Source organism: Crotalus tigris, unplaced genomic scaffold (genome assembly GCF_016545835.1).
Source record: "Crotalus tigris isolate CLP2741 ecotype Arizona unplaced genomic scaffold, ASM1654583v1 scf7180000024461.2689607, whole genome shotgun sequence".
In the NCBI taxonomy this organism is placed as follows: domain Eukaryota; kingdom Metazoa; phylum Chordata; class Lepidosauria; order Squamata; family Viperidae; genus Crotalus; species Crotalus tigris.
In genome coordinates, this window is record NW_024100631.1 from 487,677 (window position 1) to 510,202 (window position 22,526).

At 48.7% G+C, this 22,526-nt stretch overlaps 1 protein-coding gene across 15 annotated transcripts in view; it reads left to right on the top strand.

Annotated features, from left to right (window-relative positions):
• The window catches only part of EP400 (E1A binding protein p400), a 71,180-nt gene that overhangs the window by 45,884 nt on the left and 2,770 nt on the right, over positions 1-22,526 (top strand). For 9 of the 15 annotated variants that reach the window (XM_039332309.1, XM_039332302.1, XM_039332306.1 and 6 more), the window contains 22 exons: positions 224-335; positions 2,073-2,216; positions 3,848-4,036; positions 5,084-5,167; positions 6,200-6,334; positions 6,763-6,807; positions 7,637-7,790; positions 8,049-8,290; positions 9,024-9,197; positions 9,925-9,972; positions 10,487-10,522; positions 11,803-11,939; positions 14,251-14,307; positions 14,776-14,854; positions 15,762-15,956; positions 16,776-16,821; positions 16,947-17,044; positions 18,265-18,475; positions 19,001-19,170; positions 19,990-20,196; positions 20,658-20,847; positions 21,598-21,734. In XM_039332309.1, the coding sequence (XP_039188243.1) occupies positions 224-335; positions 2,073-2,216; positions 3,848-4,036; positions 5,084-5,167; positions 6,200-6,334; positions 6,763-6,807; positions 7,637-7,790; positions 8,049-8,290; positions 9,024-9,197; positions 9,925-9,972; positions 10,487-10,522; positions 11,803-11,939; positions 14,251-14,307; positions 14,776-14,854; positions 15,762-15,956; positions 16,776-16,821; positions 16,947-17,044; positions 18,265-18,475; positions 19,001-19,170; positions 19,990-20,196; positions 20,658-20,847; positions 21,598-21,734 (2,890 nt within the window). The remainder of the gene's footprint in view (positions 1-223; positions 336-2,072; positions 2,217-3,847; positions 4,037-5,083; positions 5,168-6,199; positions 6,335-6,762; positions 6,808-7,636; positions 7,791-8,048; positions 8,291-9,023; positions 9,198-9,924; positions 9,973-10,486; positions 10,523-11,802; positions 11,940-14,250; positions 14,308-14,775; positions 14,855-15,761; positions 15,957-16,775; positions 16,822-16,946; positions 17,045-18,264; positions 18,476-19,000; positions 19,171-19,989; positions 20,197-20,657; positions 20,848-21,597; positions 21,735-22,526) is intronic. The other 6 variants (XM_039332308.1, XM_039332314.1, XM_039332315.1 and 3 more) reach the window with 4 other exon arrangements.

Here is a 22,526-nt window from a genome sequence, read left to right on the forward strand (position 1 = left end):
ACCATGGCATCTGAATTTTGACCACATGACCGTGGGGATGCTGCGACGGTCATAAGTATGAAAAGCAGCCATTTTTTTTCCAGTGCTGTGCAACTTCGAACAGCACTAAACGAAACTGTTGTAACTCAAGGACTACCTGTATTATCCACGGCTTTCCTGTTTTTCCCAGACACTGTCTTTGGCCCTTCCTTGTAAAGCCATGCTTCCTCTCTGATTTCTCCAGGCTGGTCAGTGGAAACTCGGTGGAAGAGAAACTCTTAAAAAATGGGACTAAGGATCTGATCCGAGAAGTAGCTGCTCAAGGAAACGAGTACTCCATGGCCTTTTTGACGCAGGTAAATCTTCTTGTTGAAAACGGCAGGCAGATTTTAGCATGGGGGGGGGGCGGTGGCTTTGGGGAAGTCTGACTACTTGACCCCCCCCCCAGAAAGGCTCGGGAAATGAAGGGGTGTAGAAATGAAAGATTCTTGTCCCAGCTTCCTACCCATCTAGCAGTCCGAAAGCGCGCAAAGGCGAGTAGATGAATAGGTATCACTTCGGTGGGAAAGGCAATAGCGTTCAGTGCACCTTTGGTGTAGAGTTATACTGGCCACAAACATTGTCTTTAGACAACGCTGGCTCCCTCAGCCAAGAAACGGAGCTGAGCACGCTCCCTAGAGCAGGGGTGGGGAACCTTGGCTCTTTGATGACTTGTGGACTTCAACTCCCAGGATTCCACAAGTCATAAAAGGGGGCCATAGTTCCCCATGCTGGCTCAGGAATTCTGGGAGTTGACGTCCACAAGTCCTAAAGGGGGACATAGTTCCCCAGGCTGGCTCAGGAATTCTGGGAGTTGAAGTCCACAAGTCCTAAAGGGGGCCATAGTTCCCCATGCTGGCTCAGGAATTCTGGGAGTTGAAGTCCACAAGTCCTAAAGGGGGACATAGTTCCCCAGGCTGGCTCAGGAATTCTGGGAGTTGAAGTCCACAAGTCCTAAAGGGGGCCATAGTTCCCCAGGCTGGCTCAGGAATTCTGGGAGTTGAAGTCCACAAGTCCTAAAGGGGGCCATAGTACCCCATACTGGCTCAGGAATTCTGGGAGTTGTAGTCCACAAGTCCTAAAAGGGGCCATAGTTCCCCAGGCTGGCTCAGGAATTCTGGGAGTTGAAGTCCACAAGTCCTAAAGGGGGCATAGTTCCCCAGGCTGGCTCAGGAATTCTGGGAGTTCCCAGGCTGGCTCAGGAATTCTGGGAGTTGAAGTCCACAAGTCCTAAAGGGGGCCATAGTTCCCCAGGCTGGCTCAGGAATTCTGGGAGTTGAAGTCCACAAGTCTTAAAGGGGGACATAGTTCCCCAGGCTGGCTCAGGAATTCTGGGAGTTGAAGTCCACAAGTCCTAAAGGGGGCCATAGTTCCCCAGGCTGGCTCAGGAATTCTGGGAGTTGACGTCCACAAGTCCTAAAGGGGGCCATAGTTCCCCAGGCTGGCTCAGGAATTCTGGGAGTTGAAGTCCACAAGTCCTAAAGGGGGCCATAGTTCCCCAGGCGGGCTCAGGAATTCTGGGAGTTGAAGTCCACAAGTCCTAAAGGGGGCCATAGTTCCCCAGGCTGGCTCAGGAATTCTGGGAGTTGAAGTCCACAAGTCCTAAAGGGGGCCATAGTTCCCCAGGCTGGCTTAGGAATTCTGGGAGTTGAAGTCCACAAGTCCTAAAGGGGGACATAGTTCCCCAGGCTGGCTCAGGAATTCTGGGAGTTGAAGTCCACAAGTCCTAAAGGGGGACATAGTTCCCCAGGCTGGCTTAGGAATTCTGGGAGTTGAAGTCCACAAGTCCTAAAGGGGGCCATAGTTCCCCATGCTGGCTCAGGAATTCTGGGAGTTGAAGTCCACAAGTCCTAAAGGGGGATATAGTTCCCCAGGCTGGCTCAGGAATTCTGGGAGTTGAAGTCCACCAGTCATCAAAGAGCCAAAGTTCCCCACCCCTGCCCTAGAGTCAGACACGATTGAACAGGATAAACTTTCACCTCTACCTAGGAACCAAGGTAAGCCAACCAGGCAGGTGAAGATGGAATAAGCCTTCCCTTCCCTTCTCTCTGCAGCAAACAATTCAGGAACTTTTTGAAGTTCACTCACCGATGGAGGATTCGGGCTTCCGGGTGAAAGCCGAAGAATTCGTCATGCTGTCGCAAGAGCCGTCTCCATCCGAAACCATCTCTCCTAAAGTGGCCAGGCCCTTTATAGAGGTGAGGAAGGACACAGCTTTTCAGCCGATGTCAGAACGTGTGGAGCATTTGTGTTTTGGATTTACCGGTTGAGCGTTGAGCTGCTGGGGGGGACAGGTTCCTTTGGTGAGGTATCTTTAACGTCCAAGTGGTCCTCCATTTAACGACCGGCTGCTTGGCGACTTGCAAGTGACCCTTCCCAGAGCTACCTCCGCCCTGGTTCCGAAGTTCCAATGGCTGACCCCATTTTGGGCAGGCGGCAACCTGTGTTTGTTTGTTTGTTTATTTATTTATTTATGAGACTTATATACCGCTTTAAGTGCAAGTACTCTCTAAGCGGTGTACACCAGTAAGCAATGTATGTGTGTGTGTGTGTGTGTGTGTGTGTGTGTGTGTATATATATATATATATATATATATATATATATATATATATATGGGTCCTCATTTTACCTACCCCGGAAGGATGGAAGGCTGAGTCAACCTTGAGCCGGTGAGATTTGAACCGCTGACCTGCTGAACACAGTCAGCTAAAGTGGCCTGCAGTACTGCACTCTTAACTGCTGCGCCACCTCGGTTCGTGTTTATGGCTATTTCTTGGATCTTGCGGATCACGTGACCCCATTTTACGGCATTTTTGCCCCAAACCGGTATTTTTCTCCGGTTTTGACCATAGTGACCTATGGCCGTCATGGGTAGGCTTCATCCTGGTTGTAAGTCGAGAACTACACATATTGTTTCAGTTTATAGATCAAATTCACAAAGTGTGCACCTTTGCTTCCTCAGGCCAACAAACGTAACCTATTCCCGTCATATAAAATCCATATTTTTCTGGTGCAGAATTAGATTTGAAAACACCAGAGATAGTTACGCCTCTTATTCCATGCTGGATTGGTGGCAAAACTCCCACCTTCTCCCCTTGCCCTCTACTCTCCACCCATCCCTCTTTTGGGTTATTGTATGGATGTCTTCTCATTGTGCTCCTTTTCAGTGTTTATTGTTGTGTTATTTTACTTCCTTTTCATAATAATAATAATAATAAAGTTGGAATGGACCTTGGAGGTCATCTAGTCCAACCCCCTGCTCAGGCAGGAAATCCTATACCATTTCGGACAAATGGCTGTCCAGTCTCTTCTTAAAAACTTCCAGTTTTGGAGCATTCACTGCTTCTGGAGGCAGGTTGTTCCACTGGTTAATTGTTCTAACTGTCTGGAAGTTTCTCCTTAGTTCTAGGTTGCTTCTCTCCTTGATTGGTTTCCATCCGTTGCTTCTTGTCCTGCCTTCAGGTGCTTTGGAAAATAGCTTGACTGCCCCTTCTTTGGGGCAGCCCCTGAGATATTGGAAGACTCCTATCATGTCCCCCCTCGTCCTTCTCTTCATTAAACTAGACAAACCCAATTCCAGCAACTGTTCCTTATAGATTTTAGCCTCCAGTCCCCTCATCATCTTTGTTGCTCTTCTCTGCACTCTTTCTAGAGTCTCAGCATTTTTTTTACATCGCGGCGACGAAAACTCTTTTTAATGTTGTGAGCCGCCTAGAATAACCACCACAGCGAGATAGGCAGCCAATAAATTTAACAAATGTATCTACTATATGCTATCAGTACAGGGTGAGGAGGAAAAAAAAAAAGGATGCTTTGTGTCTTCCAAAGGCTCTGAAAAGCACCGAACGAGAGGAAGAGGAGAAGGAGGAGAAGGAAGAGGACGAGGAGGAGTGGAACTCACGCGTTCCGGACGGGGAGCGCGAATCGGCCTCGAAGCCTCTGGTTTCAGAACTCGGAAAGGCAGAATATCTTGAGGAACCGTCTCTGCTGAAGGAGCTGGTGGCTGTGGTTGATCAGGTGCCCTTGGTTTCCATCTGTATTTTCGATCCTGATCTTCTGCTATCTGTTTCTCTGTGCTTGTGCTTTTTAATGAGTGAGGGACCTCCTGACTGCTACCTGGGCCAGCCCTTGCAGTTTTCCTGGCATGACTCTTCAGTTTCCCATGCTACCTTCTTCTAAAGATGAGACAGAAGGACTGGCCTAAGATTGCTCTTCCTCTTCTTCTTCTTCTTCTTCTTCTTCTTCTTCTTCTTCTTCTTCTTCTTCTTCTTCTTCTTCTTCTTCTTCTTCTTCTTCTTCTTCTTCTTCTTCTTCTTCTTCTTCTTATTCTTTTCTTCTTCTTCTTCTTCTTCTTCTTTCTTTCTTCTTTTCTTCTTCTTCTTCTTCTTCCCTTGTTCTTCTTCCCTCCTCCTCCTCCTCCTTCTTCTTCTTCTTCTTCCCTTCTTCTCTTCTTTCCTCCTCCTCCTCCTCCTCTTCTTTCCTCCTCCTCCTCCTCCTCCTCATCATCTTCTCCTCCTCCTACTCCTTCTTCTCTCCTCTCCTCCCCCTCCTCCTCTATCTCTTTCTTCTTGTCTCCTCCTCTTTCTCCTCTCTCCTGTCCTCCTCCGCCTCCCCTCCTCCTCCTCATCTTCGCCTTCTCTTCCTCCTCCTCCTCCTCCTCCTCCTCCTCCTCCTCCTCCTCCTCCTTCTTCTGCATCTGATTTTTTTCTCAGCAAACATTCTGCTCTAAGAAAAAAATAGCTGCTTCTTTCTTTTAAGACTGGGCTAGAGCTGTCCAAATTGTCCGTTCTTTTGCTTTTTAAAAGAGTTTAAAAGATTTTGAAAGATTTATACCCCTTTCGAAACCAAGCCCTTGTAGCCGAAGAAGAAGTTGCGTTCTCAGTTTGATAAACAGAGTGTGGTTCTGTTTATCGAGTGACGCCAAATTAATGCAAACCAAGCATGTTTTTTTTTAAAAAATCCTTCTTATTGGTGTTGTGCTGCTGACTTCAAAGGCCATTAATCTGTTGCCCGTTAATATTTGAATTGGCCATTGTATGCCTTCTCTTTGCTATATTTTTTCAGCTCACCCCCATTGAAAAGTATGCCTTGAATTATCTGGAATTCTTTCATGCTTCTGCTGAGGAGAATGAATCCAAAGAAAACGAGGTGGGCTCTGTTTATTTACTTACTCGTGTTTATTTACATGCGTTCTGCCTTTAATATTTTTAAAAATAACTCTAAGGTGGCAAACATATCCAACACACTTTCCCCCTCCTATTTTCCCCACAACCCTGTAAGGTGGGCTGGGATGAGAGAGAGTGACTGTCCTAAAGTCACCCAGCTGGCTTTCATGGCTAAGGCAGAACTAGAACTCCCAGTCTCCTGGTGATTGGCCCAAAGTCTCCAAGCCAAGTTTCCTGCCTAAAGCAGGACTAGAACTCCCAGTCTCCTGGTGATTGGCTCAAAGTCACCCAGCTGGCTTTCATGGCTAAGGCAGAACTAGAACTCCCAGTCTCCTGGTGATTGGCCCAAAGTCTCCAAGCCAAGTTTCCTGCCTAAAGCAGGACTAGAACTCCCAGTCTCCTGGTGATTGTCTCAAAGTCACCCAGCTGGCTTTCATGGCTAAGGCAGAACTAGAACTCCCAGTCTCCTGGTGATTGGCCCAAAGTCTCCAAGCCAAGTTTCCTGCCTAAAGCAGGACTAGAACTCCCAGTCTCCTGGTGATTGGCCCAAAGTCTCCAAGCCAAGTTTCCTGCCTAAAGCAGGACTAGAACTCACAGTCTCCTGGTGATTGGCTCAAAGTCACCCAACTGGCTTTCATGGCTAAGGCAGAACTAGAACTCCTAGTCTCCTGGTGATTGGCCCAAAGTCTCCCAGCCAATTTCCTGCCTAAGACAGGACTAGAACTTACAGACTCCCGTTTTCTAGCCCGGTGCCTTAACCACTAGACCAAACGGACTGGCTGTTGATACGCTGGGAAGTAGGAGCGCTAACATGATTGTGCTATTATCAGTCTCACTTGTCAAAGGAAGACAACATTTCCAGCCCCCTTCAACAGGCACAGGCGTCTTCTGAACACCCCCCCCCCCAGGAAGTCATTTTATGCAGAAATACCGTACCAGTGGCGCGTCGGGTGCAAGCTCTCCCAGAACCTACATTTTCTAGTTTTTACTAGATTTCTGTTTTTTTCATGTCTAGGCGGAAGTGAGGACAGCAAAACGGCAATGGGAGACTCGGCATCTGAAAGGGCTGAAAGAGGAAGAGGAGAAAACGTTTCTGCGAGAGAAGGAGGAAGAGCTTTTCACGTACACGCGAGAGGACGCCTACAACAAGGTAAATCCCGTCGCCTGGAAGGTCTGGACATCTTTCCAGACTTGTGCTGGTTGCGCTTTCCCGTCCCCTTCTCCGTCGGCCGTCTTTTTCGAGGTCGCCCTTCTCCCGTTTGCCGTAAATCAACTTCTCCCACTTAGCGCCAGCCGATGCGAATGCCAGGATGTTCGGGAATGGGAAGGCGACCTGGCGGCGGCTGTGAACGTTTCCGTTTGCTCGGCTTTTTCCTCTTCTTTGTTTCCAGCTGACGATGCTCTTTGGGGCCTTAGAGGCTGAGTCTCGGAGGGTCCCTTAGATGATGCTCCCTATTTTGATCTGGCTGTTAAGAGGGGTGGTAAGACCTGGGGTACATTTGTCATAACATCGGAACTGAATGCACCTCTCTCTGCCCTCTCTCTCCCCACCAACCACCATCCCTGCTCGTACTACAGGAGTATTTTTACGAAGGGCCAGATGGACAGACTGAAATAATGCCAGTAAGTTCTTCTCTTTCTCCTGCTCCCATCCTCTCCTCCTCCCATCTCCTCCTCCTATTCTTTTCCTCCCATTCTTCTCTTTCTCCTTCTCCCATCCTCTCCTCCTCCTCCTCCTCCCATCCTCCTCTCCTCCTTCTCCCATCCTCTCCTCCTCCCATCCTCCTCCTATTCTTTTCCTCCCATCCTTCTCTTTCTCCTTCTCCCATTCTCCTCCTCCTCCTTCCATTTTCCTCCTCCCATCCTCCTCCTCCTCCCATCCTCCTCCTATTCTTTTCTTCCCATCCTTCTATTTCTCCTCCTCCCATCCTCCTCTCCTCCTCCTCCTCCCATCCTCTCCTCCTCCCATCCTTCTCCTTTTCTCCCATCCTTCTCTTTCTCCTTCTCCCATTCCCCTCCTCCTCCCCTCCTCCTCTTCTCCTCCTTTTCCCATCCTCTCCTCCCATCCTCCTTTCCTCTTCCTCCCATCCTCCTCCTATTCTTTTCCTCCCATCCTTCTTTATCCTCCTCTCCTCCTTCTCCCATCCTCCTCTCCTCCTCCTTCTCCCATCCTCCCCTCCTCCTCCCCTCCTCCCATTCTTCTCCTTTTCTCCCGTCCTTCTCTTTCTCCTCCCATTCCCCTCCTCCTCCTCCTCTCCTCCTCCCATCCTCCTCTTCCTCCCATCCTCCTCCTATTCTCCTTTTCCTCCAATCCCCCCCTTCCTCTTCCTCCTCCTCCTCCTCCTCATCCTCATCCTCCTCCTCCTCCTCCTCCTCCAGTGAAACACACAAGTATGTATATACCTGTACAGTTTAGGGAACAAGGGTAACTTTCTCCTGGTGTTTTTTGCAGCTTTGGACTCCACCCACCCCACCGCAGGATGACAACGATATTTACATCGACTCAGTCATGTGTCTGATGTACGAGCCGGTCCCCATCCCAGAATCCAAGCTGCCTCCCGTGTACGTCAGGAAGGAGCGCAAAAGGCACAAGACCGACCCTTCCAGTAAGCTTTGCACGGGATTTGGGCTCCGTATACGCCTTCTGTCTTGTGTATTTGCGGCCCCTCTCGCCCCCTTTGCCTGGAAGCTAATTAGGACTCCATCCAAGTCACCTTCCTGGCTCGAGGCTTCACCTGTTTGGGTCAGGCTGCCCTCTGTTTGTCTCTTCACACACACACACACTCACACTCACATAAACACACACAGAGAAAGAGAGACACCTCTCTAGTTGTCCTGCTGACTGTGGCCATCCTCTCTCCCAGCCGCAGGAAGGAAGAAGAAGCAGCGTCACGGAGAGGTGGTCATCCCTCCGCGCTCCCTCTTTGACCGCGCCACTCCAGGGATGCTGAAAGTGCGACGGGAGGGCAAGGAGCAAAAGAAGAACATCCTGCTCAAACAGCAGACCCCCTTTGCCAAGCCCTTGCCCACCCTGGTGAAGCCGGCAGCCGAGGCCGGCCAGGACAACCCCGAGTGGCTGATCAGCGAAGACTGGGCTCTCCTGCAGGTGAGGGGTCTGGACTAGAAGACCTCCAAGGTCCCTTTCAACTCTTTTATTCTGTTTTCCTTCCTTCCTTCCTTCTCATTGTTCTTTCTTCCTTCCTTCCTTCCTTCCTTCCTTCCTTCCCATCTCCCTCCCTCCCTCCTCCCTCCCTTCCTTCCTTCCTTCCTCCTTCTCATTGTTCTTCCTTCCTTCCCTCCCATCTTCCTCCCTCCCTCCCTCCCTCCTCCCTTCCTTCCTTCCTTCCTTCCTTCCTTCCTTCCTTCCTTCCTTCCTTCCTTCCTTCCTTCCTCCTTCTCATTGTTCTTCCTTCCTTCCCTCCCATCTTCCTCCCTCCCTCCTCATTGTTTTTCCTTCTCTCCCATCTTCCTTCCTTCCTCCCTCCCTTTCTTCCTTCCTCCTCATTGTTCTTCCTTCCTTCCCTCCCATCTTCCTTCTTCCTTCCTTCCCTCCCATCTTCCTTCTTCCTTCCTTCCTCCCTCCCTCCTCACTTCCTTCCTTCCCTCCCATCTTCCTTCTTTCCTTCCTTCCTTCCTCCTCATTGTTCTTCCTTCCCTCCTACCTTCCTCCCTCCCTCCCTCCCTCCCTCCTCACTGGAGGTTTTCAAGAAGAGACTGGACGGCCATTGGTCTGAAGTGGTAGAGGGTCTCCTGCTGGAGCAGAGGGTTGGACTCCAAGGCCCCTTCCCGTTTATTCCGTACTTTGATGCCTTCCTCTCGGTCTTCCACCTTCACTCCAGGCCGTCAAGCAACTGCTGGAGCTGCCCCTCAACCTGGCCATCCTGTCCCCCGCGCACACCCCCAACTGGGACCTGGTGAGCGACGTGGTGAACTCCTGCAGCCGGGTTTACCGCTCTCCCAAGCAGTGCCGCAACCGCTACGAAAACATCGTCATTCCCCGCGAAGAAGGGAAGGTGAGTGCCAGCCCAAACGGGGCCGCCTCTCTGAGCCTGCGGCCGAACGGGGTGGGGGCGGAGGGGCGAGCCGGGCCCGCTCCGAAGCGGTTCCCTCTCTGTGACCGTGTGTGTGTGTGCCTGTGTGTGTGCCTGTGTGTGTGTGTGATGCTTTGGTGTGGTGCTTTATCCTCCTCCTCCTCCTCCTTCTTCTTCTTTTTAAAAGAAATGTTCTTATTATTTTGCTTGTTAAGAAATTGCTAAGATGTTCCCGCGACCGCCCGGCTGCCCCCTTAAGCTAGGTTCGACCCTGACGCCTCTTTGACGGACGGGCACGGAGACTGTAGACCCAGAAATTTGTGCCAAGGCTTTCCAGCATGCTCCCCACTTCCTTTGGGGGGGGGTCCCATCAGGGATGACGGGGCCTGTCTCTCCCCCCCCCCACTCCCCCCAGGCCTTGTGCCTGCCCCTCCTTTGCCCACGACTCCATGAAGGACTTCTTTGAATTAATTGTTCCACGGAGAGTCTCAGCCATCTAACTCATGGCTGTCCCAAAGGTCCTTTTTTTTTTCCCCCCCAAAAGGCTCCTGGACTTCCTTTGTTTTTCCCCGGACCTTGTTTTTCTCTCCCCCCCCCCCTTTTTCTTTGATGGTGATTTTATTACTATTTTTTTTTTAATTTTTTGTGACACTAATCGCCTTCCCCAAACCCATGGCAGAAAGTCAAAACTTTGCTTCTTATTTTACAGCTTATGTATGAAGCGAATCCTAAGAAGAAGACTAAAAGCATTTATAAGGTGTGCACTTATAAATTGTTGTTCCAATGCAGACAGTTCCGACTCTCTTTAGGCGTCCGCAGAGATGGGGGCCCGAGCTGAAGTAGGAACCGGTCCATATTTTCCCCACCCGAACCCCCCCCCCCACCATCCAATTCGAAACCCTTTCGAAGCCTTCCGCCTTTTTAATTTTCGCGTCCCGACGCAGTAGAATTGTGATTTGTGGTCCCTTTTGTGTCTCCAGCATGCGGTTGAGCAATTTCCTCACCCGGTTTGAATATCTTTTTTTTTTTTTTAATTATTGTTTAGGGAAAAAAAAAAGAAAAGAAAAGAACGATAGAATCCATCCACCTCCCCAGAAATGACACCTCATTCCTCATGAATTTTTTTTTTCCTTTCTTTCTTTCTTTCTTTTTTTTTTTTTTTAATTTTTGGGGTTTGAATTAATACAAGTCTGGTTACTAGCTGGTTTTATTTATTTATTTATTTATTTTTATTTTTTTACTTTTCATTTTGAAATCTGATTGCTTTGCAGAACTTTAATGAATTAATCCCTGCAACACCCCTTCAGGTAACGTATCACCTCCTCTCCACCCCCTTCAAATTGACCCCTGCGGAATTTGAGCATCACGTTAGCTGTAGCTGTATTGTTAGGAGATGTAGTGGTCCTTCTGAGTGGTTCTCTACAAATTGGATAACACACATAACACACAAACACACCAATGAGAGGACAAAGCTCCGGACCCCTCTTTCTCACATCACAAACATTAAGCCTTTTCTTCCCAGGGGAGGGGGAAAAAACCTCCCCAAACCTTTGAAAGGTTTGTGAGGTTGCAAATGAACAGTTTGCAAGCTGATTAGCAGAGCGACATTTCGAGAAAAAGCTCCATGTCTCTGTGTGTGGGTGTGTTGGCCTGTGCAACAGAGGCGAGGCCAAGTTCTAGCATCACACTAAACCTTCATTTGGTTGGCTTGATTTGGACTTTACAGGTTGCATAGATCTGGCCCTGTGAGGCTTAACAGTTGTGGTTTCCCACTTAGCCCGATGGTGTTATGGCAGGGCGTTCAGGGTGTTCAGCAAACTGTTTTTTTTAAACTGATTTTCTCTGTGATGGGGAAAACCTTCCTGCGTTGGGAGGAATGGTCCAAGAGCACTTGCTCCTTGTGTGGCAACCCTAAAGGCTGTTTTGGAACTAGCTTGTCATAAATGTTGATGCTACAACCAGCTGTGTTTAGTTCTGGAAATCAGAGGTCAGGCAATGAAGAGATCAATAAGCAGTCCTTCGCCTCTTCCAGTTCATTATCCTAAGACGTGAGAAAACACATATTCAAAATTACGTTAGGGTTTGTTTCATCCCTTCTCAGCCTTCACTGGAGTTACTCTTGTCTAATTATCCAGACAATATCCTCTGGTCTAGATGGAATCTATATGCTGGCTGGGGAATTCTGGGGATTTATTAAAGTTGCCCACATACAGAAACGTCGGCTTAAAGCAGGAGTCTTCAAATTTGGCTCTGACTGAGGAATTCTGGGAGTTGAAGTCCACAAGTCATAAAAGGGCCAAGTTTGAAGACCCCTGGCTTAAAGTCTTGGTGAAACCCATTGATCTCCAGTAATTGTAAAGTGTTAATCTAGGGAAGACAGACCCACGGGAATTCTGGGAGTTGAAGTCCACACTTCAGAAAGTTGCCCAGGTTGAGAAACACTGTTAATAGTCTCATAATTGGAGAACGCCAGAATAGGGAAGATTGCGGTGTTGACACTCCCACAAGGGTTGGTGTATAGACCAGTGCCTCCCCGTTTCTTTCCATTCTGCTCCACATACGAAGTTTGTCATTTGTTCACGTTTAGACAAAGAACAGTCGCCCGCTTCGGACCAACCAGCTGTATGCCCAGGATGAAGGTGCATCGCACACCCATCTCTATACAAACCATTTCGAGATCATGAAATTAATCGCTGGGAAGAGAAGCCCGCCTATCAAACCCCTGTAAGTTCATAAAGGAACACTAAGGAGAAAGTGAGTCCTTTCCATACTTAATAGCCTGAATCCAGTGGGCGATCCCCAGACGTGATCTTTATAAAGAAGAGGCAGGTGTAGTGGGGAGGATCTTAACTTAGAAACCAGGAGACACCCCAGAAGACAAGCTCAGGATCCCAACAGATCTTGACAGACTTGAGCAAAGAGCCCTATCCCACAAAATGAAATTTAATGTGGAGAAAAGCAAGGTTTTACCTCTGGGTAAGAAAAACCAGTCCAGGCCATGGTTTTCCCAGTTGCAATGTATGGCTGTGAAAGTTGGACCATAAGAAAGGCTGAGCGCCAAAGAATTGAGGCCTTTGAACTATGGTGCTGGAGAAGACTCCTGCGAGTCCCTTGGACTGCAAGGCGTTCAAACCGGTCAGTCCTAGAAGAGATCAACCCCGACTGCTCTTTAGAAGGCCAGATCCTGAAGTTGAAACTCAAATACTTTGGCCACCTAATGAGAAGGAAGGACTCACTGGAGAAGGGCCTAATGCTGGGAAAGATTGAGGGCAATAGAAGGGGACGACAGAGAATGAGATGGCTGGATGGAGTCACTGAAGCAGTAGGTGTGAACTTAAATGGACTCCAGAAGATGGTAGAGGACAGGAAGACCTGGAGGAACATTGTCCATGGGATCACGATGGGTCGGACACGACTTCGCAATTAACAACAACAAAGAAAAACCAAAGGTGCAAGTACAGATTAGGCAAGAAACCTGGCTGAAAAAGAGTAACTGTGAGAGGGACCTTGGAGTCCTAGTGGATGATCGCTTAAACACGAGCCAGCCGTGTGCAGCAGCAGCCAGAAAAAGCTAATACAATCCTGGGTTGCATAAACAGAGGCATAGAATCAAGATCACGCGAAGCATTAGTACCGCTTTATAAAGCCTTAGTAAGGCCACACCTGGAATACTGCATCCAGTTTTGGTCACCACATTACAAAAAAGATGTTGAGACTTTGGGGGAAAAAGTGCAAAGAAGAGCAACTAAAATGATTAAAGGCCTGGAGACGGAAGCATATGAAGAACGGTTGCAGGACTTGGGTTTGGCCAGTCTAGAGAAAAGAAGGATGGGGGGGGGGGGACATGATAGCAATATTCCAGAATTTGAGAGGAAGGGGTCAACTTATTCTCCAGAGCACCTGAAGGCAGGACAAGAAACAATGGATGGAAACTAAATCAAGGAGAGAAGCAACCTGGAATTAAGGAGAAACTTCCTAACACTGAGGACAATTAAGCAAGTCATAAGTTAAGCTTGCTTTCAGATGTTTTAGGTGCTTCATCCCTGGAGGTTTTTAAGAAAAGACTGGACAGCCACTTGTCTGAAATGATATAGGGTCTCCTGCTTGAGCAGGGGGCTGGACTAGAAGTCCTCCAAGGCCCCTTCCAGCTCTGTTCTGATTCGGATTGATTGAGACAGGGAGTTCTAAGTCCTGCTTAAGGCATGAAAGTTGACTTTGGATCAATTACCAGGAGATTGTGAGTCCTAGTCTCACCTGAGGCACAAAAGCCAGTTGAGTGACTTTGGACAAACCACCAGGAGACAGTGAGTTATAATTCCACCTTAGACAGGAAAGCCAGCTGGGTGCATTTGGGCCAGTCCCTCTCTCTCATGCCAGCCTATCTCACAGGTAAGTTGTGAAAATAGGAGAAGGGAAAAGTATTAGGTACGTTCACCACCTTGTGTTACTTTTAAAGTAGTAAGGGGCAGGATAAAAATCTAATCAACTAGAAATACAGCCTCGTGTTAAATCAGTGTTTCGCAACCTTGACCATTTCAAGGCATGTGGACTTCAACTCCCAGAATTCCACAGCCAGCATTGCTGGCTGTGGAATTCTGGGAGTTGAAGTCCACATGCCTTAAAATGGTCAAGGTTGAGAAACACTGTGTTATAGGGTTCCTATAACCAACAACATGTTGGTTTAAGGCAGTGTTTCTCAACCTTGACAATTTTAAGGCATGTGGAGTTCAACTTCAACTCCCAATGCTGGCTGTGGAATTCTGGGAGTTGCAGTCCACATGCCTTAAAATGGTCAAGGTTGAGAAACACTGTGTTAAATAATAGAAGTAGGCACTCAAGAAAAGCATGAAGGAATGTCTTACGAACAAACGATGTGCCTGGATAGGCCCCTTCTGAGGTTAATTTGGGGTACTGATTTGTCTGCTTAAGCTGATTCCTCCATTTCAAACGTGGATTGGCGTCTAATTACACGTGGCATTTTTAAATTGCGTGACTTTCCAACAAAGGCTCTTTTTTGGGTTTTTTTTTATTTCAGACTTGGCATGAACCCTTTCCAGAAAAATCCAAAACACACTTCGGTCCTTGCAGAAAGGTAAGAAATTGCAAGACAAGGTAGAAAAAAACAAGGATCTTGATCTAGATCCTTGTCACCAAACTTGGCCACTTTTAAGACTTGTGGACTTCAACTCCCAGGATTCCTCAGCCAGCCATGCTGGCTGGGGAATTCTGGGAGTTGAAGTCTACAAGTCTTAAAAGGTTGGCTAAGTTTGGAGAGCCTTGATCTAGAGTTTAGAATATTTACCCCAACATCTTCTTATTCCAGTGAGGTGTTATATGTACGCAACCCAGCACTGAAAATCATCAGGGTTGAATTAACTGCTTGATGCCTATTTTTTTTTTTCTTTTAGAATATCTGACTTGGCTCGCTTGCTCAATGGTTCATTCATTTATTCATGTACTCATTCACTCATTCGTCATATTTCTATACCACCCACCTGACCTAACTATTTATTATTATTATTTTGTATCTATTACCTGTCTATTTTTCCTCTGTTTCTAGCGGCATCAACTATGATAAACCCCTGCCTCCGATTCAAGTTGCGTCTCTCCGGGCAGAACGCATCGCCAAGGAAAAGAAGGTATCTCAAAAGAGAGAGAGAGGGATTGTGGTTTTAATTCTTGGGCCTATCTGCAGATCATACTAGTCCGTCCTTCCTTCCTTCCTTCCTTCCTTCCTTCCTTCCTTCCTTCCTTCCTTCCTTCCTTCCTTCCCTCCCTCCCTCCCTCCCTCCCTCCCTCCCTCCCTCCCTCCCTCCCTCCTCTCCATATATTCCCCCCCTCCATAAATTCCACTTCCTCCTAGCACTGATGATGTTATCTAGTTGGGTCATGAAACATCTGCAAGAAAACAACCAAACTCAAGAGAGCACCAAAGCCAGTCCTTCCTTCCTTCCTTCCTTCCTTCCTTCCTTCCTTCCTTCCTTCCTTCCTTCCTTCCTTCCTTCCTTCCTTCCTTCCTTCCTTCCCTCCCCCTTCCCTCCCTCCCTCCCTCCTCTCCATAAATTCCACTCCCTTCTAGCACTGATGATGTTACCTAGTTGGGTCATGAAACATCTGCAAGAAAACAAGCAAGCTCAGAGAGCACCAAGGACCCCATAGTCTGTCCTTCCTTCCTTCCTTCCTTCCTTCCTTCCTTCCTTCCTTCCTTCCTTCCTTCCTTCCTTCCTTCCTTCCTTCCTTCCTTCCTTCCTCCCTTCCTCCTTTCCTCTCTCCCTCCCTCCCTCTCTCCTCTCCATAAATTCCACTCCCTTCTAGCACTGATGATGTTACCTAGTTGGGTCATGAAACATCTTCAAGAAAACAAGCAAGCTCAGAGAGCCCCAAGGACCCCACATTAACTAGGTAATTGGAGGCCACTCCCTCCTTCTCAGCCCTAGACAGAAGGAAGCAAGATCAAACCACATCTGGACACCTTGCCAAGAAAATGGCAGGGACCCCCACAGGGGAGCTCCACTGCCAACTCTTTGGCTGTCTTCTTCTTTCCAGGCTCTGGCAGAACAACAGCGAGCTCAGCAACAAAACGCCCCACAGCAACAGCAGGGGCAGCCATCCCAGCAGCAGCAGCAGCAGCCATCTGGACAGCAAGTGCAGGCTCAGCCTCAGGGGCAAAGCCAAGGGATCCAGCAGCCCCAAGGGGGGCTGCAGACCGTCGCAACCACCGTGGCAAACACTGCTGTGTTGGTAAGAGCCTCCTGCGAGCTTGCCGAGAGGCCGGGAAAGGCTCGTGCTACGCAATCAAGGGTCCCCAAAGCAACCGCTGGATTTTATGCACGGCTTTGGGAAGATTCCTTTCCCTCTCGGCTGTTCGGAGAGATGACACGATTCATGCCAAATGGGTGTAGCGGTGAGGCGGTTCCCTAGTAACCAAGGAGACGGGGAGTTCTAGCCCTGCCTTAGGCGTGAAAGCCAGCTAGGTGACTTTGGGCCAATCAGGAGGACACTGTGAGTTGTAGTCCCACTTTGGGCATGAAAGCCGGCTGGGTGACTTTGGCCCAATCATCTGGCGACGGTGAGTTCTAGTCCTGCCTTAGGCACGAAAGCCGGCTGAGTGACTCTGGGTCAAACACCTGGAGACGGTGAGTTCTAGTCCCGCCTTAGGCATGAAAGCCAGCTGGGCGACTTTGGCCCAATCAGCAGGAAACTGTGAGTTCTAGTCCTGCCTTAGGCATGAAAGCTGGCTGAGTGACTCTGGGTCAAACACCTGGAGACGGTGAGTTCTAGTCCCGCCTTAGGCATGAAAGCCAGCTGGGCGACTTTGGCCCAATCAGCAGGAAACTGTGAGTTCTAGTCCTGCCTTACCCATGAAAGCTGGCTGGCTTGGCCCAACTCACCTCACAGGATTGTTGTTGTAGGGAAAATAGGAAGAAGAAGGAATGACACAAATGTTCGCCACCCTGAGTTACTAACAGGCCCATTAATGCTGGAAAAAATATCTGGAGGGGGTCAGGAGAGTCTGCCCCTGCTTCCTCTCATACCAGTGTGGATGCCTTCTCTCTCCAGGCTGGAACCATGAAACCCACAGTGACTGGCACCAACATACAGACAGGTATATCCAGCCAGTCCTTGCAAAGGGGAAAGGGGAAGAATACATGTTCCCACCCTCCCCCAACCCTCCCCCCCCCACAATTTCTGCCCCACCTGCAACCCGAGTGACCTTAGCTTTGCTTTCAGCCACCGTGAGCGTCAACACCATGACTGGGGTCCCTGCGACGACGTTTCAACCCATCAACAAGCGGTTGGCCTCGCCCATTATACCCGGGACGCTGGCGGTGAGTGGTCGCTTCTCGGAGCAGAAAATTAAGGCAGTTAATTCTGCAAAAAAGGACCGCTTTCTATTAAAGCAGAGGGACCTCTTTTGGAGGAAGAGATGGGATTGGAATTAGGGTGGTTCGGCGCACAAGTCATCCAGATGTTCAGAGTGGGTCTGGCATTTTTGTCCACCTATTATCGAGTCCTTCCCAATGACCTGGGATAGGCAGATGTGGATGTGTTACAAGTACCGTCGCAGGATGTAAGCAGTTCTGAATAGAGCTGCCTTTTGCAATTGACTGATGGTGATTTTATCAATGCTTCTTCTTCTTCTTCTTCTTCTTCTTCTTCTTCTTCTTCTTCTTCTTCTTCTTCTTCTTCTTCTTCTTCTTCTTCTTCTTCTTCTTCTTCTTCTTCTCCTCCTCCTCCTCCTCCTCCTCCTCCTCCTCCTCCTCCTTCATCGCATAGTCAGCCAGATGTTCAGACTGGGTTTGGTATTTTTGTCTACCTATCGAGTCCTTCCCAAGGACCAGGAATAGGCAGATGTGGATGTTTGATGGTGTTACAGATATCATCACAGGATGGAAGCTGTTCCCAATAAAGCCGCCTTTTGCAATTGACCAATGGCGAATTTGTCAATGCCGATAGTGCTCAAGTGGTGCTCCAGTTGTTTTGGGATTGCACCCAAGACTCCGATTACTATTGGTACCACCCTTGCTTGCCTGTGCTGCAGTCGTTCTGTTTCTATTTGTAGGTCTTTGTATTTTGTTACCTTCTCCAGTTCTTTCTCTTCTCTTCTACTGTCTCCAGACACCACCATGTCCACCATCCAGACTTTTTTGTCTTTCTTACCAACAATTGCTAAATCTAGTTCTGTGATTACACAAACCCTTATTTAAGTAACTTGAAAGTGATTTGGCTGCATTGATCTAAAGACATTCCCTATTACATTATTATTCGGGATCGACCTCCCGCCCTCCTGAGGTTGGCGTCCTTCAGTTACAACCCGCGATGCGTTGTGGGTTAACAAGGGACGGCGTCACCCTGTTGGATGCAGGTGGCCAAACTGTTAACAGATGTGACTGAAGAGTCTTGAGAGACAGGAAAGATTCAAGAGAGAAATTGGCCCTGAATCCGAATTTTCAGCCGGGCAACCGGCATCGCAGCTCGCAGTTCCCTTCCGGCGAGGTGACTTCGGCCGCCCATCTGCCAGGCTTCCATATTTTCTCCTCCTTTTTAGACCTCAGCGGCAGGAACCACCCCTGGTCAGGTGGCCCATTCTCAGCAGAGATGCGCCAGCAGCACGTCGGTCACCTCCGCGGAACTAGTGACGCTCGCCTCTACGCCGGGAGTTCGAGCGGTGACTTCGGTGACAGCCTCAGCTGTGGTGACTACTAACCTGACCCCAGTCCAGACCCAGCCGAGGTCTTTGGTCACTCAGGTGACCCCAGGTAAAATCTGGAAGGGGGGGGGGCTACATCCTTGAGGGTAGTGTTTTTCAACCTCGGCCACACTCTGCCACAAGTGTTTTTTAAACTCAGCGAGGTAGAAACGGGGGCCACACAAAGTTCCCCTGGGCTGCACGTTGATTTTTATTTTTTAAAATAGCGCTCTCTCCTTTTTTTAATTGATAGGAACAAGAACTAAGAGCTGATAGATAAAAAGAAACTTTAAAATGAGAAAGGTTTTGTAATATTGTGTTGAATTCCTTTGCCGCCTATCTTGCCCTGGGGGGCCATTCTACCCACAGTTATAAGATAAGATAACCTTTATTGTTATTTTTTTTTTTTTACCTGTGGGCACAACGGCACACATCAAAAGTGAAATTGAGTTGCCCGCTCTCAAAGCACCAAGTCCAAAAGTGGTTTCCAAGGAGAAACAAAATCAATCGTGTTCTTTTCTTTAATGAAAGCAGTCCATTTAGCCACCTCTGCCAGTTTATTTTCCCCCTCTTAATAATTTTTTTCTCCCTCCAGCTGCTTCAGCCAGCGTGCAGCTCTCCGGAAAGACCATCCCTCAAAATCACTTCCAGCTCCTACGCCAACAGCAGCAACAGCAGCAGACAGGAGGACAGGTCCAGGTTCCCCAAGGCCAAGGCCAAGCCCCATCACAACCCCAGATGAAGACCGTTGGCAAGATCTCCCAGGTGAGGACGAGGAGGGTCTACCCTGCCTTTGTGGTTCAGAGGCTGGGCGATCCTTCCCTCCCTCCCTCCCTCTCTCCCAGGGCTTCAGCTTCCAAAGAAGCCGGGAATAGGAATAGGAATGGAAATAACAGAAATAGAAATAGGAACAGGAACAGGAACAGGAACAGGAACAGAACAGAACAGAACAGAACAGAACAGAACAGAACAGAACAGAATAGAATAGAATAGAATAGAATAGAATATAGGAATGAAGAATGGAATGGAATAGAATAGAGGAATAAAGAATGGAAATAGGATAGGATAGGATAGAATAGAGGAATGAAGAATAGAATAGAATAGAACAGAAAAGAGAATAGAATAGAATAGAATAGAGGAATGAAGAATGGGAATAGAATAGAATAGAATAGAATAGAATAGAATAGAATAGAATAGAATAGAATAGAATAGAATAGAATAGAGGAATGAAGAATGGAAATAGAATAGAGGAATGAAGAATGGAAATAGAATAGAATAGGAATAGAGGAATGAAGAATAGAATAGAATAGAGGAATGAAGAATGGAAATAGAATAGAATAGGAATAGAGGAATGAAGAATAGAATAGAATAGAATAGAATAGAATAGAATAGAATAGAATAGAATAACAGACTTGGAAGGGACCTTGGAGGTCTTCTAGTCCAACCCCCTTCTCAGGCAGGAAACCCTCCACCATTTCAGAAAAGGGGTTGTCCAGTCTCTTTTTCCCAGGGGTGCCTCCCCTTTCTGGCTGGGGAAACCATACAAGAAGTTGGAATTTGCATTCTTTGGCTTCCTCCAACCAGGAGCAGCTCATCAAGTTCCAGAAGCAGAAGATGCAGGCAACACAACCACAAGGCCCCCAGCCCCAAGGAGCCCCCGGAGCACAGCAGCAGGCCACCCAGGTTCAGGTGCAGCAGCAACAGACGCAGCAGCTGACGGCAGTGGCGGCCTCCAGGCCAGGCGCCGTCCTTGCCGGCACCACAGTCACCGGCCTCCAGGTGGCCCGGCTGGTGAGTGACCGCTTGACCATCCCAGAGTGGTCCAGTGCTTTGCTGGGTCTTACAGGGCGGGCCGTTCTCCCCAAAAGTGCATCTTCTTTTCTCACTGAAGCTTACTGAGATTTTTAGAAAGGACAATAAAAGCGAAGACGAAGTTTTTAAAAAAGTGCAAGAAGCAAATGAGTAAGAACAAACTGTCCCCTTTAAAGCAGTGGTTCTCAACCTGTGGGTCGGGACCCCATTTGGGGTCGAACGACCATTTCACGCAGTCCGCCATTTTTTTCCCCATTTTTCGCCATTTTCAGGCGCTTTGGAGAATAGCTTGACCCTCCCCTCTTCTTTGGGGCAGCCCCTGAGATATTGGAAGGCCGCTATCATGTCACCCCTAGTTCTTCTTTTCGTTAGACTAGACGTTCCCAGTTCCCACCTCCTGCTTTGCACCTGTACAATAATCCCGATTCCTTACTGCTTAGACTCGTGTTGCTGCTTCTCAGCTTCAAGCCCAAAGCCAGATCCAAGCTCAGACGCCTCAAGCAGCCCAAGTGGCTTTGGCCAAGCCACCCGTGATGTCCGTTCCGGTGGTGTCCTCGGCAGGGGTTACTGCCCTCCCCGTGACTGTCTCTGGAATCAGCGTGGCGATTGGGCAGCCGCAGAAAGCAGCAGGTATTTGGGTGAAAAGGATTTGGGTGGGAAATGGGGCTGTGGGGGGGGGTCTTCAGTTTAGGTCAGGGGTGGGCAACCCAGGCTGTTTTATGACTCCCTCATGACTCGTGGACTTCAACTCCCAGAATTCCTGAGCCAGCCTGGCTCAGCTTGGAAACCTGTCCCTTTCCCCTCAGCATGGCTGGCTCAGGAATTCTGGGAGCTAAAGTCCACGAGTCATAAAAGAGCCAAGGTTGCCTACCCCTGGTTTAGTTGAACCCCTTGTTTGTTTGTTTATCCACTTCCTATAGCCGCCCAGTCAATGAGTTTGGCTTGCAATTATATATATATATATTTTTCTGAGGTTTTCGCGGGTGTTTGTATGTAGGTCTTTGGTTATTTGTGTTTTCTCCCACGTAAAATTGGATGTGTCTTGGTGACGTTTCAACGAAGTCCCATTCGTCATCTTCAGGCTGGTGTTTTCGGCTTCATGCTTCTAGGAGTAAAGAATGGGAGGAGGAAGCATGAAGCCGAAAACACTAGCCTGAAGATGACGAATGGGACTTCGTTGAAACATTGCCAAGACACTTCCAATTCTACACGGGAGAAAACCCAAATAAATATTTATACACACACACACACATACATACATACATACATACATATATACAGGTAATCCTCCACTTACAACCGTTCGTTTAGTGACAGTTCAAAGTTACAACGACACTGAAAAAAGTGGCTTATGCCTTCTGCTCTTTGCGTCCCGCGCAGGAGGGCAAGCAGTGATGACTCAGCCACTCCACGTCCAACAGTTTTTGAAGGTGAAGCAAGCTCAGCACCACCAGGCAGCCCAGCAGAAGGTCATCCAGCCACAGGTGGCCCAAGGACAGGCAGGTGTTCAGCAGAAGGTCAGTCTCCCTCCTCCTCCTCCAACTCCTTCTAGCACTGATGATGTTACCTAGTTGGGTAATGAAATGTCTGCAAGAAAACAAGCAAGCTCAGAGAGCACCAAGGACCCCATAGTCCGTCCTTCCTTCCTTCCTTCATTCCTCCCTCCCTCCCTCCCTCCCTTCCCTCCTCCTCTCCATATATTCCACTTCCTTCTAGCACTAGTTGTCGTTGTTCTCCTCCTCTCCCTTCTCCTCCTCTCCATAAACCCCTTTCCTGCACCTCTTCTCATTCTCCTCCTCCTCCTCCTCTTCCCCCTCCTCCTCCTCTCCACAAACCCATTTCTCCTTCTTCCCCCATTCCTCCTCCTTTTCCTCCTCCCATTTCTTCTTCTCCTCCTCCTCCTCCTCCTCCTCTCCACAAACCCCATTCCTCCTCCTTCTTCCTCCTCCTTCTCCTCCTCCTCTCCCTCCTCCTCTCCACAAACCCCATTCCTGATCCTCTTCCTCCTCTCTGCAAAACCCCATTCCTCCTCCCCATTTCTTCTCCTCCTCCTCCCATTCCTCTTCCTCTCCACAAACCCCATTCCTCCTCCTCCTCCTCCTCCTCCTCCTCCTCGTAAGGGTTCTTTTAGATTTCATCATCAGAAACCGCATTCCTTGGAGATCCCCCACATTGTCATTCCTAGGGGAAGGTGGCCAAATTGGAAGGTCCTGTGGGTCACTTCCCGGGTCATGATGGAGCCGGGCTGCTCTCCCGAAGGTCTGCCCGCGTTAAGAGGGGAAGCGGCAGAGTTACCCGCTTCTTAATTT